We start from the raw sequence: 15,299 nt of genomic DNA on the forward strand, positions 1-15,299 counted from the left end.
AGAACTTACCTGATAAATTCATTTCTTTCATATTAGCAAGAGTCCATGAGGCCCGCCCTTTTTTTGTGGTGGTTATGATTTTGTATAAAGCACAATTATTCCAATTCCTTATTTTATATGCTTTCGCACTTTTTTATCACCCCACTTCTTGGCTATTCGTTAAACTGAATTGTGGGTGTGGTGAGGGGTGTATTTGTAGGCATTTTGAGGTTTGGGAAACTTTGCCCCTCCTGGTAGGAATGTATATCCCATACGTCACTAGCTCATGGACTCTTGCTAATATGAAAGAAATTAATTTATCAGGTAAGTTCTTACATAAATTATGTTTTTTAAAATTGCATAACATGGGGTGCAAAGTGGGCGGAGTTGCAGCAAATATAATGCGCTATATCTCCGAAACCAAACCGGCACAAACATTCATTTTTGCGGCACAAATCAGCACAAACGCAGCACAAACAAATGGTATATTTGTTTTTTAAATTGCATAACATGTGGTGCAAAGTGGGTGGAGTTTTCACAAATATAATGCGCTATATCTCCGAAACCAAACCGGCACAAACATTCGTTTTTGTGGCACAAACCAGCACAAACGCAGCACAAACAAATGGTATATATGTTTTTAAAATTGAATAACATGGGGTGCAAAGTGGGCGGGGTTTCATAAAAAATAATGCGCTATATCTCCGAAACCAAAACAGCACAAACGTTTGTTTTTGCAGCACAAATCAGCACAAACGCAGCACAAACAAATGGTATATTTGTTTTTAAAATTGCATAACATGGGGTGCAAAGTGGGCGGAGTTTCAGCAAATATAATGCGCTATATCTCCGAAACCAAAATGGCACAAACATTTGTTTTTGCGGCACAAATCAGCACAAACGCAGCACAAACAAATGGTATATTTGTTTTTAAAATTGCATAACATGGGGTGCAAAGTGGGCGGAGTTTCAGCAAATATAATGCGCTATATCTCCGAAACCAAACCGGCACAAACATTTGTTTTTGCGGCACAAATCAGCACAAACGAATGGTATATTTGTTTTTAAAATTGAATAACATGGCGTGCAAAGTGGGCGGGGTTTCATAAAAATAATGTGCTATATCTCCGAAACCAAAACAGCACAAACGTTCGTTTTTGCAGCACAAATCAGCACAAACGCAGCACAAACAAATGGTATATTTGTTTTTAAAATTGCATAACATGGGGTGCAAAGTGGGCGGAGTTTCAGCAAATATAATGCGCTATATCTCCGAAACCAAACCGGCACAAACGTTCATTTTTGCGGCACAAACCAGCACAAACGCAGCACAAACAAATGGTATATTTGTTTTTAAAATTGCATAACATGGGGTGCAAAGTGGGCGGGGTTTCATAAAAAAATAATGTGCAATATCTCCTAAACCAAACCGGCACAAACGTTGGTTTTTGCGGCACAAATCAGCACAAACGCAGCACAAACGAATGGTATATTTTAATTCAGTTTTTACAAACATGGGGTGCCAACTTCACATAGGTTTGCTGTATTCATTATGATATATAACCAATATCAACCACTTGTCTTTCTCTGAATGTTTATTCTCACTTACTAATACTACTGTATAGAGGGGATAACCTCTATTGATACATCTTTTTGCCATATATTTAAAGCTATTCAATTTGTCTTCTTCTGACACCATCTGTTTTACTCTCGTGAATTCACTGCGAGGCAAGGATCTCTTTGTATTTTTAGGATGAAAACACTGAGTGCAATAAACTATTTCTACCTGTAGGTTTAGTATACAGATCGGTGCACAATTGCAGTTAAAGTAAATGTGATTGTGTTAGTACTCTTGTTTAATTCTTGTACAAACTTTTTTAGGGTCCCAATATCGCCATACCGCACCCCAAATATATCGTCTATGTAACGCCACTATGTGGCTGCATATTTTTTTTAAAAAAAGAGTTTGTTCTCATATATGAACTTCTCCTCATAGACATTCATGTAAATATTTGTGTATTTGGGGGCGGCATTGGAACCCATGGCTGTTCCTTGTTGCTGAAAAAAGGAATCCTAAGATAAAAAATAGTTGTAATACAAAACTATTCTTAACAAATCAAAGAAATGTGTTTGTTCTTTAGAATATTCCTTACTATCTTCTAGTACCTTGTTTGCTGCCATAATGCCACTTTCATGTCCACTTTCATGTGTAGTCGCAGTATACAAGCTACACACACCAATTTGTTTACACTATGTATCATATTGTTGTTTATTTATAACTTTATGAAGATTTGTTCTGTAAAGTGCAATAAGAACCTCACTTGTTCAGCTTCTAATATCTCTTCCTATAAATCTAAGCATTCTGGGTGCCTTACCTGTTGCTCTGCATTGTTTACCAGATTCTAACTCTACTAATAAATCACAAGTTCCGTTTATCATGTGTTAGTTTGTAAGTTCCAATTGAGTTTGTAATTATCCTTTTTTTTTTTTCAATTTGTATGCATTATTAAGCACTTTGTGGCACTGAATTTAAGATCTTATTCATTTGTTCAGCCCTCCATTTTTAAATATAACAGAAAAATATATCTGATACCAGTTTGTCACATTCAGGAGTATGCACCATTGCCTCTTATTTTTTTAACCTGATAATATTTATGTTTTGCAGTCTGGGTTCCTAAGGCTCAAAATATCCTTGTAGACTCTGCAGTTGAGGATATTCACCATATTCCAATAAAGCCAATGTATAGAATAAAGTCACGTTGAAACCTTATTATATTTATGTTTTCTTGCAGGGTCGGTTACCATCCCAACAAATCAGAAAAACAAAGTCTCAAATTCCAGTTTGGCTTCAAATGGACGACCAAAGATCGACAGATCTGCTACATCTAAAGTACAACATAGTCTATCTCATCCAATGAAAGATCGTGAAGAATTCAGGAGATCACTTGTTAATATCATTATGTAGGTTATGAACTTTTATATTATTTTAGCTTGCTGCATTATTCATTATACAAATTTATGGGATAATAAACCAAAATATAAAGGTATCTAAAAGCCAAAATCAAACTTTCATTATTTAGACAGAGCATGCAATTTTTAGAGACTTTAATATTAGTTGTTATTATATTTACTTTGTTCTTTTTTGTACCATTTGTTAAAAATCATGCTTAGTTCTGCTCAGAAGCAGCAATGCACTAATAGGAGCTAGTTGGTGATTGGTGGCTGCACATATATGCCTCTTGTAGTGTATTGCTGCACTGGAGCTGATATTAATTATGTGTTTAACTCTTCCAGAGGATATATACAAGCAACAGTGCACTAATAAAATACTGTAACACATTAAAACATTTGCTTTTTGTGCTTTTATGTCCTTTACGTAGTTAATTGTGTAACTAATTTACTGTTTATTGTAAATATTGTTATATTTTATTTTTTAGGCAAAAAGATATTGCTACTATCCAGAGTTTCCAGCCTGACCACAATCATATAGAAACAACTGCAAGTGCTGCTCTGGAAAAAGATATATTAGTAAGTACAATATTCAAGTATTTATGTCTGTTCAGTTAGATGTGATGTCCGTATTAAAGTATGTGATGTGTTATTAGTTTTATATACAAACTTTTAGCTGGCAATAATCACTCCTTTGGCTGCCTGAACCCCTAGCTTGTATTAGTGCTGGCAATAATCACTCCTTTGGCTGCCTGAACCCCAGCGTACCAAATTCACTAGGAATAATAGTTACGCAAGTTCATGGATTCTGTAGACTTGACAATAAATGCCGCAAGAAAATGTTTCCTTTTCATGATTTAGATGTACTATATTGAAGGAACACAAGCACACTTAGCAACAGTATAGCAAAGTGTACACACTCACACCGCACCTATTTATAAATAGCTCTTCAAACAGAAGTGTAGAAATATATCAAGCTTTGTTCTGAATATATATAAAATATTATTTGTTGTGTATAAACATTTATTTCTTAGTGCAACATTTATTTCTAAATGTAACCTATGATCACAATGTTATTTTATAGTACTTTATTTAGGCACTTAATAATATAAATACTTAAAATAAAAACAAGATACTTTTATAAATATATTAGTAAGGTCAAAATGAAACTTTCACGGCTCAGAGAGAGAGAGAATGTATGTAATTTTAAACAATTTTCCAATTTACTTCTCTCATCACGTTTGCTTCATTCTCTTGAAATCCTTTGTTGAAAAGTAGGCAAACAAAGTAAATAGGGATGTGCTTATCAGCTCTCCACTCACCATATAACTGTTGTAACACTAATCCTTGGCATTGCTCTCAGCTACCCTCTTACAACTGATCATCAGCCACTTGATCCACGATGAAAGTCCCAGCGTGTCTTGCTGTTGTATGGTCACAACTCAGGAGTGGCCTACGCTGCTTCTGCTATCCACTCCCAGTCTTCAGCCTGTCACCAGTTGGATATAGACTACAAGCATAGCCTGTGCGGCACAAACTGATGTGTCTGAAAAAACAAAATATATAGCTATGGTGTGTGGAAGCACACCAATCCTCAAGGGGGCGCTCTCAATCAAAACAAATGTAACACAATGTAATAAGAACAATAATAATGTATACAACAACACTCTAAAAATAAACAGCAGAATACCAGAGAAAAAAAAATAAAAAAATAAAAATAAATAAAAAAGAAAAGAAAAGAAATATAACCTTGTGACTGGAAACACAATAAATGTCCAATAACTAAATGATATCCTGTAAGTCACAATAGCTCCAGATGATTGCAAAGGTCAGCTCTCTGTCGTAGGGGGGTCAAAATCCTGATGATAACAGATGGTCTGAAAAAAGAAACACAGAGGCGCCCAATGGCCTAATATCACAATACCAAGGGACAAGCGAAATATGTAAGACTAATACTCACAAACGAGTAGCACCAAAAAGTGCAAGGAAGCAGACTGGAACCTCACAGTTGCCCAGCAAACTGAACAGACACAGAGATAATTCTGTAGTACTTCTTCACCAGTGAGGTCCTAGAGGAGGATATAGAGCCAACATAGCCCAGTACAGTTTGTACAAATATATGTGTATCCAGGGAATATGCACAGTTACATGTAGCAGAGCACCTCCAGGTGCAATATACACAGACTGGGACTTCTCAGCCGCCCAGCTGACTGTTTCAGAGTTTTGAGCAAATAAGATAGCTCCCAAAACTGATGCACGAGTATAGATGGATTCCCAGATAAAATCCAGCAGCAAGTATATTAGTTAAAAATAATATTTTTATTTTAAAAGCAACATGTTTCTCAGCCTACAACTGGCTGTTTCCTCAAACTGATGTGTTGTTTTTATGGTATCTGGTGAAGAAACTAATCCAAATATGTAAAAAAAAAAAAAAAAGAACCGTTCACTATGTTAAAGACAACTAACCTGCATGCCATTGTACGTTTTATTTATTCATTTATTTATTATTGTTGTATTTTGATGAGGTTTTGATGAGGACCAGGAGCTGCAGTGCACTACTGGGAGCTACCTGAACATATCTGGTGAGACAATGACAAGAGGCATATATGTGCATCCACCAATCACTAGCTCCCAGCAGTTCATTGCTATTCCTGAGCCTATTTAGAAATGGTCTTCAACAAATGATACTAAGAAAATGAAGCAAATTTTATACTAGAAGTAAATTAGAATGTTGGATTCAGTGCTTTATAAAAGCAGTTTGCTAGTGTCATGCACACGATTTAGCCAATTTCAATGTATAAGCAAATTGTATATGTTGTTCTTTTTTTAATATGCCACTTACTAAAATAGGCCCGTTGACTTTGCCTCAGAAATAGCAACTTTCCTAATATTAACAGGTTATTAATGTGTAGGCCTTGTGCTGATCACTTCTCCTTTTCTTTGTTATACTTTTATTTATAGAGATATAATTATTACATATCCCATGGAATTGACACAGAACATGTGGCTCCGATGGAACAGTTATGGCTGGATAATGTTTTGAAGAAGGTTCCTGAACATCTCACCGTTTACTCAGAGAAAATTGATGAACTTTCAGATGAAATGAAAGAGGATTATCTTTACAGTGTTAAGAAAGCCATTGGTAAATGCATTATATTTAAGTTTATAGGGCCGATTTATCATGTCCGCCGCACATCGATAAATGCCGACAGCATACGCTGTCAGCATTTATCATTGCACAAGTATTTCTTGTGAAATGCTTGTGCAATGCTGTCCCCTGCACATTCCTGGCCAATCGGCCGCTAGCAGGGGGTGTCAATCTCAGAGGTGGCGGATGAGTTAAGGAGCAGCAGTCTTAAGACCGCAGCTTCTTAACTTCAGTTTCAGGGGAACCTGAAACTACAGGGGTAGATTGCAGCATCCACTGCTTGATAAATCTACCCCTATATGTTAACTCATATAGGGAGGAATACTTATAGGGGAACGGGTTCTTCTTAAATTTTCCTCTGATCCCCTTGTCAGGACTGAAATGAGTTAAGCCTTTTTTATATATAAGTTCAGTGCTCACTCACCTGTTTTAGTTTTCAGTCTGTCGATTATTAGTTAAAAACATTTTTGTCTCTCTTAATAGATGTTATTTATATTATTTGTAATATTCCTGTAATGTAGAATGCATTTATTTTATTTGAAACTATAAAATTAACATGGCCATAACAGAACATGCACTTTAGACAAGTTACTAGAGTAATAATGTCCCTAGAACAGGTACAGTAGCTTGTACTGCCTGCTAAATGTGTTTGTTTAGTAGGACTGTAGTAGTTTAACACTGGTTCTATTCAGTTTTTAATCTCTGAGACAAACTTGTTGTTTTACAGATTATTTAGCTGTCTATAGTTTGGTTATCATTACAACCAGCATACTTTAATAGTACAGCTCTAATCTATGTTTCTATAGACTATGTTATTAGAACTGAGCTACAAAAGGATTGTCTCTCATGCTGGGTCATTTTGCTGGTACTGACTTATCTAACAATTCCGATTATCCTAATATTTTGAAGGTATAATCTAGATTTTATTAAAGACACAGAGACGAGTATTTTTGCATTCTCTCTTTTTACTACTCAATGCAGCTTTTAAAAGTACATAATGACATAAACAAACATATTAAAACAGCATAGAAAACAGATAACCACAATAAGTAGCTAAAGATAGAGCTAACTTATAACTCCAAGAAAAATCTAATACGTGATAAAATCACAGTGGAGGGGGCGCAGAATGGTATACAATTCAGATGGTAGTTATTGATAACCCTTAAAGACAATTTGAAACTTAAACAAACTAATGTTATCTTATGAGGTGAAAAATATATCAATATAAGGTTATATAAATCCCTTTTGGAGTAAACAGGAAAGAAAATGTCTCTTTTTACAAATAAGTTGATAGCTGAGCGGCGGCTGCCTCCTCTCAACCGGATGATCCAGGCAAGAACTAGGAGAAATAAAAAACAGAGGGGCGCCTCATGTGTGGTATAGTCTGATTGAAGACATAAGAAAAAGCAACAGAATAGCCAAATGAGTACTCACATACTCCACGAGCACACTCATGTGCTGGTAGGGGCAGGCTGTAGATTTAGATGGGTGTGACAGCTCACCCTTTCAAGGATACTTCCAATACTGTAGTTCTGCAACAGGTGTAAAACAAATAGAGAGCACTATATGTGCAGACCATTAAGGATGATACATAGAAATGTGCTTTATAGTATAAAGTGGGTACTCACATACTCCCAAAGCACACCAATGTGCTGGTAGATACAGGCTGCAGATTCAGGCAGGTGTGGCAGCTCACCCAAACAAACGATCTTTTGGTATTGATGCAGTGAAAACAAAGGCAGGTTTAATGCTTCTCAGTAGCTGTGCACTTAATAGTGATTGCAGGCAGATGGTAGGAAATGAGATCCACTCCAAAAGTAAAAATTTGCAAATATTTATTAAAAACAAAAATTTAAAAACAACACCAGGGTTGTTATACAAAGTGGATTACAGGGTCACCCAGTTGGCCCCAATGATTGCAACGCGTTTCTCGGTTGGCAAACCGTTTCATCAGGCATATGATATGCCTGATGAAACGGTTTGCCAACCGAGAAACGCGTTGCAATCATTGGGGCCAACTGGGTGACCCTGTAATCCACTTTGTATAACAACCCTGGTGTTGTTTTTAAATTTTTGTTTTTAATAAATATTTGCAAATTTTTACTTTTGGAGTGGATCTCATTTCCTACCATCTGCCTGCAATCACTATTAAGTGCACAGCTACTGAGAAGCATTAAACCTGCCTTTGTTTTCACTGCATCAATACCAAAAGATCGTTTGTTTGGGTGAGCTGCCACACCTGCCTGAATCTGCAGCCTGTATCTACCAGCACATTGGTGTGCTTTGGGAGTATGTGAGTACCCACTTTATACTATAAAGCACATTTCTATGTATCATCCTTAATGGTCTGCACATATAGTGCTCTCTATTTGTTTTACACCTGTTGCAGAACTACAGTATTGGAAGTATCCTTGAAAGGGTGAGCTGTCACACCCATCTAAATCTACAGCCTGCCCCTACTGGAACATGAGTGTGCTCGTGGAGTATGTGAGTACTCATTTGGCTATTCTGTTGCTTTTTCTTATGTCTTCAATCAGACTATACCACACATGAGGCGCCCCTCTGTTTTTTATTTCTCCTAACACCAAGAAAAAAGTGACCAATCAGAGAAGGAATAGTGACCATAAACTGTCCAATAAGCATCCAGACTTCATCTTTCTTGACTGATGCTCACCAATGGAAAATTTTTTAGAACTAGTAACAGTCCAAAAAGTCCCAAACAGAACAAAACATATACATAACAGTTGAAAGTTTGATTGAAGGGAAACTTGTGAGATAAGAACTTGATTGCAGCAGATGACTTGGATCTAAGGGTACTTGCCAGGTGAAAATCCTCTTGAACAGAAGGTACAAATCCCGATTTAAGGAAAGGATTTCCTTCAGATGGAAACTGTCGAAATAAGAAAAAATAAGTAATAATAACAATATAAAAGAATTCTTAATGGGAGGGTATCAAACATAATTGAGGTGGGAAAATACTTGTCTCTGTGTCTTTAATAAAATCTAGATTATACCTTCAAAATATTAGGATAATCGGAATTTTATTACAAGACCAGAGACTCCTATTTTTGCAAGTTTAAAGCACATTAATCCTAGCATAAACCATTTAAGAAAATAAGTTAAGTGAGGCATGTTGAATGGGTCTGAAATAAAATTGTTTAAAGGTAGAGTCTGAAGACCAATCTGCCACATCCAAAATCCGCTGAAGCGGAGCAGACTTCAAAAAGGCTTTAGAAGCAGCAGAACCTCTAACTGAATGGGCTGAGAAAGAAATATCGATCCCAGCTTCTTTCATGACCCATTTAACCCATCTCGCTATGGAAGTAGAGGATACGGCAGCATAAGGGGGAATAAAGGAAATTAAAAGTTGGTTATTAGAAGGTTTTCTAAAAGGTAAAGTTCTGGATTCATAAGAATTCAAACATTCAACCACACAAAGGGAAGGTTCAGAAGGAAGGTAAGGGTAAAAGATAGATGTGGAAAGGGTTTTAGTTCTTCGTGAAATGAAAAAGGTAACACCCTCTGGAGAGAAGCGTTTAGAATTCCAATCTAGGGCTTTAACGTCAGAAACTCTTCTGAAAGAAATTAGGCAAAGAAGAGTGGCGAGTTTAGCTGTGAGTTGTTTAAAAGATAATGAGGCATTATGTGGCCAAGACTTAAAAAGGGAAAAAATTAAGTCCACATCCCAGAAAAATTCATGTTTAGGAACTGGAGGTCGTTTTAGTCTCATGGCTTTGAGGATCCTACAAACTAAAGGATGTTTACCTACAGAAACATTATTAACCAAATTATGTCTAGCAGAAATAGCTGAGCGATGTACATTGATAGTTCTATATGCTAAACCTAAATCAAAAAGGTGTGATAAATAATTAATAATGTCAGTTAAATCTGAAGAAATGGGATCCAGATTCCTTTGCAAGCACCAGCTAGACCATTTAGACCAAGCGGCAAAGTAGCATCTACGAGTGCCCGGGGCCCAAGATTCCTGAAAGAGGGATCTTGCTCCAGCCGAAAGGCCTCGGAGAGCCCAGGGTCCCCTGAGATCGTCCATGCTACCAGGAGTAGAGAACCTTGAAGGACTAGATCGTGATAATTGCCCTCTGGATCCGTAAGAAGATGGGGAAGACAAGGAAGAAGAATCGGGAGATCGATGGACATTTCCAGAAGGGATGGATACCATGACTGTGTCGGCCAAAGGGGGGTCACAATCATTAGACGAAGGAGATCCCTGCGGACAATTGAAATCGTCCTCGGGATCATCGAGAATGGAGGAAACGCGTAGACCCCTAGACGTGGCCATGGATGGAGAAAAGCATCTATGGCAGCTGCTTCCGGATCTGGGCGCCAGCTGAAATAAGGAAGAATCTGAAAATTGGTCCTGGATGCAAAAAGATCCAAACAAAAGGGACCCCTGAGAGATTGGAGAGAGAGAAAAAGACTCCTGTCCAATTTCCAATCGCTGAAATCCGTCAAATGACGAGATCCCCAGTCCGCCATTGAATTCGCTTGTCCTGGAATATATTCTGCTCTGACTGAAATGTTCCTGTCCAAACAAAGATGAATAAAATCTTTGCTGATATTGGACAGGTCCCTGGATTTGGTGCCTCCCAAACGATTGAGATACTGCACCGCAGATATATTGTCCATACGCAGTAAAATAGAAACTGGAGAAGAAAACTTTGCAAAACTCTTGACTGCAAACGAGCCAGCCAATAATTCTAAACAATTTATGTGAAAGCGTTTTTCTTCCAGAGTCCATTTGCCACCTGTGATGGAAGGACCGCAACGAGCTCCCCAGCCTGAAAGGCTGGCATCGGATTCGATGATGAAATCCGGAGTTTTGCCAAAAATGGCTCTTCCGTTCCAGGCCTCTAAATGTGAAAGCCACCAAGAAAGTTCTTCTTTCGCTTCTGGAGATATGGGAATCAAGTGAGAGTAGGAAAAACCTTTTCTCAAATGAAGGATTTTCAATCTTTGAAGTTCGCGATAATGAAGAGGGGCAGGAAAAATAGCCTGAATAGAGGATGAAAGTAACCCTACTATCCTGGCTATAGTTCTGATGGGGACTGAATCTTTGGACAAAGTTTTGGAAATCTCTTTCTTTATATTCTTCACTTTGTCTAATGGGAGACTCAAAGTGGAAAGGATTGTATCTATCTTGAAACCTAAAAAGATTAGAGATTTGGTAGGAACCAGAACTGATTTCTGTCTGTTTACTATGAAACCTAGAGATTCCAAAAGGGAGATTGTTGAAAACAGATGATTTTGGAGTGAGAGAAAATTCTGGTCCATAATAAGTATGTCGTCCAAATAGATAATTAGACGGACACCTCGAAGTCTCAACCAAGCTATTACTGGTTTGAGTAATTTTGTGAAAATCCAAGGAGCAGAGGATAGGCCGAAAGGAAGACAGGTGAAATTCCAAAACTGATCTTCCCAACGGAAGGTTAAAAATTTCCAGTGCTCTTGAGCGATTGGTACGGTTAAATAGGCGTCTGTGAGATCTAAACGAACTAACCAATCGTTTTCCCTTAGACATTCTCTTAATAAATGAATGCCTTCCATCTTGAAATGATGGTAAATAACGTAAGCATTTAAAGATTTTAGATTTATAACAGGTCTGAATTGGTTGTTTTTCTTTTTGACAAGAAAAAGATTGCTTAAATAACAATTTTGAGGATGATGGACCGGAAGAATAGCTTTTTTGGAAGAAAGGGAAAAAAATTCTTTTTGAACCAGAATTTTGTCTTTTTGGGAAAAATGAATTGGTTGTGGAAATTTTATTTGAATGGGAAGGGAAATAAATTCTATGAAAATTCCTGACACAGCTTGAAGAACCCAAGGGTCGGAAGTGATTGAAGCCCAGTTTTGGGCAAACAAAACAATTCTGCCACCAATTCTGTTTCGGGAAGAAGGAATCTGAGAGGGAACCAATAGTCTTACCTGGAGCTTGTCTTGATCTTGATCTACCCCTGAAGCCTCTTTGGTTCCAAGGGCGGCTCCTTGCTGGGAAGAAAGTTGTTGAGGTTGAAGGCTCTTGGAAACTTCTGTTGAATTGATACTGATGTTGGGTAGAATAATAGGGTTGATGGGACTGGTTATAATGAGACCTGGATAGGAATGGTTGACGGCCGGGAAAGCGGCCTCTGCCTCTCCCGGCCCTGTCAGAGAAACTCTGATTAGGGTAAAAAATCTTTTTAACAGAAGTTTTAACCTTATTGAGATTTGAAAAGGTGTTAACATATTGATTGAGCTCTTTCAAATAAGAGTCACCAAATAACAAACCATTGTCGTCCGGAGATATTTCATTGGAAGCGAAATCCGATATTTTTGGCAATATATTTCGTCGTCTCTCTAGGGTCATGGCAGCATTTGTGTTACCTATAAAACATAGGAGCCGTTGGACCCATTCTCTGACAACATATGGGTCCAGTGGGGCATCCTCTGCAACACCCTGTTCTGATAATTCAAATAACTTGGTCAGGGGACCTATGGAGTCTAACAATTTGTCCTGACAAATCCTCCAGGATCTATCAATTCCTTTTTTAACCTTGTAGCCTGGGGCACCAATGAATTTAAGGATTTTAGGGTCAACCTCAGGGGTAATTGAAGCATTTTTTGGGAGTAAGGGGCGAGGGCATTCCGCCCTCATCTTGTTGCGAGTCTGTTTCTTTAAAGGTTTCCTGAGTTGGAAATCGATACATTTTGCCACCTCTATATTGGGGCACCATTCCGCAGAGCGGGGATGGTGAAGTTCATCAGGATTAAATCTTGGTATACCCAGACAATCAGTGAATTCTGTCTCCTCCTCAATATATTCTTTTAATTTTTTATGCATTTTCTTATGCCTTTTTATAGCAGGGGTATAATCAGAATTTTCAGATTCCACATCTATAGAATCTGAGTTTAAATCTGTATAACTACCATCCTCAGAGTTGTTTTCATCAGAGGATGATTTTTCAACATTATTTACATTTTCTTTAAATATTGTACTTGTGTTAGTATCTCCCATTTGGACACCCTTGGGATTCAGGGTTCTTTTAGCAGCAGTTTTTGTTCCCGTGCTGCGAGGAATTGCGGTGTCAGACAAAAGCTGACGAGATTTTGTTATAAGCTTTTTGCTGGCAATTACAGAAATTGAGGGATTTTTTCTCTTTAAAGATTTTTTAGTTTCTTTAATGCCCATTAATGAAGACATTTTATTGAAAAGATTGTTCATTGACGAATCAATCATAATTTGAACAGTCTGTGCTGTTAAAGGAGGAGAACTTTCTGGGTTTTCAGACATTTTAATAAACTAAAATTTTTATTTATAATTTAAATAAAACTTTATAAGGTTCCTTAATAAATTAAAGAACACAAAATTTAAATATATATAGATAATACTTTGAACAATATATAAATTTACAATTGAATTATATGTTAATAATACTTAGATAGGTTTAACATATATAAAAACCGCTTAGAAATTAAATAAGTAGCTTGTTAATAAACGTTTTACCGCAAGATGGCAATGTAAGCAAAAAAATGGTTTGTAAAACAACTTGCTTTCGTCTGAGGGAAAAAATGGCAACAAATGTTGCCGGTCGTGAGGTGAGACTAACTCAGACTGACTGGGAAGGCAAAACACGTCAGACTGAGGGGCGGGAAGGGAAGTCCGGCCCACAAAATGGCGACCGGAACATTTAGTGACAGTGGGAAGATGGAGGAGGAAGACTGACTGCAAACACTTCAGACAGAAAAAACGGAAAAACCGGAGGTAATGGGGGACTACATTAATTAAAAGGCGAAACCGGAGGGAATGTGGGACGAAGTGAAGCAGCTAAAATAGCAAAAGGCCGAAAAAACGGAGGCAATTTTAAAACGTTAAAACATTTGCTAAATATAACATAAACTAAACATTGAATTACTTATGCAAGCTATGAATGTTAGTGAAAAATAAATAAATGAAAAAATATAAAATATATATTGACAAGGAATAAGAAACTGAATGAAACTTTAAACTTTATTGGAGATAAAATTTATAATACTTATCTTGACTGAGCAGCAAAAAGAAAGAGGAAGTCTGGATGCTTATTGGACAGTTTATGGTCACTATTCCTTCTCTGATTGGTCACTTTTTTCTTGGAGTTATAAGTTAGCTCTATCTTTAGCTACTTATTGTGGTTATCTGTTTTCTATGCTGTTTTAATATGTTTGTTTATGTCATTATGTACTTTTAAAAGCTGCATTGAGTAGTAAAAAGAGAGAATGCAAAAATAGGAGTCTCTGGTCTTGTAATAAAATTAGGGAATTTGTATTGGAGGATAAACATTCTGCTAAATGCCCTGTTATTTCAATAGTATAAATACTCTTTATTTATTGCAGGTGAAGTTAATGAGGTAGTCAAGCTATGTAAGTAATGTATATAATAGAGACGTGTATGTGTGCACATCGTAACCTAACGAATGAGGAAGTAGGAGCTGTACAAATCCAGATCTCAGTGTGTTGCACTTTCACAAGATTAAATGCGGCTCTGAAACAAGCCGAATGCGTCTTGTGTCCGCCTACTTCCTTATCCGTTAGGTTACAATGTGCATGAATGTCTCTAGTATATAATCTTTGCTCCATTATTATTCTTATTTGATTTTTTTTATGCAAATGTACATACATTTTCCTCCACTTCTGTACAAAAACAGGTAGTTCAGGTTTTCTGTGGGGATGTATAGATGGGCTATGCAATGAACTATTGAGTATTTTCTAACTCATAGTGGAGGAGTTTTTTTTCTCCCACATCTTTCTTATTCACCATAATTTTAATGGAGGTTTAATCTCCCTAGACCAGTGATGGCGAACCTTGGGACTAGGTTTCAGAACTACATTTTCCATGATGATCGACTGGACTGCAGAGTGCCTAAGCATCATGGGAAATGTAGTGGTGAAACATCTGGAGTTCACAAATTTGCCATCATTGCCCTAGAGCAAGTTTGACTCAGCAGCATTCAGGAAATTATCATGTGCTGATGAGGCCTAATAAGACTGAAACAGCTATCCACATGTAATTTCCTTTGCAGCACTCTTCAAGGTTTTCTGTTTGGAATGTTCAGATGGGCTATGCACTGACCTATTATGTGTGTGTGTGTGTATATATATATATATATATATATATATATATATATATATATATATGTATGTATATATATATATATATATTTATATTTATACACACATAGATAGATCAGTG

General features: G+C 37.0%; 1 protein-coding gene across 1 annotated transcript in view; it reads left to right on the forward strand.

Moving 5' to 3' along the window:
- Positions 1-15,299, forward strand: part of DNAH7 (dynein axonemal heavy chain 7) — a 784,664-nt gene that overhangs the window by 12,293 nt on the left and 757,072 nt on the right. The window contains exons 2-4 of the mRNA XM_053698573.1: positions 2,772-2,940; positions 3,417-3,507; positions 5,890-6,070. Of these exons, the coding sequence (XP_053554548.1) occupies positions 2,894-2,940; positions 3,417-3,507; positions 5,890-6,070 (319 nt within the window). The 5' untranslated portion in view covers positions 2,772-2,893. The remainder of the gene's footprint in view (positions 1-2,771; positions 2,941-3,416; positions 3,508-5,889; positions 6,071-15,299) is intronic.

This window comes from Bombina bombina, chromosome 1 (genome assembly GCF_027579735.1).
Source record: "Bombina bombina isolate aBomBom1 chromosome 1, aBomBom1.pri, whole genome shotgun sequence".
NCBI lineage: Eukaryota > Metazoa > Chordata > Amphibia > Anura > Bombinatoridae > Bombina > Bombina bombina.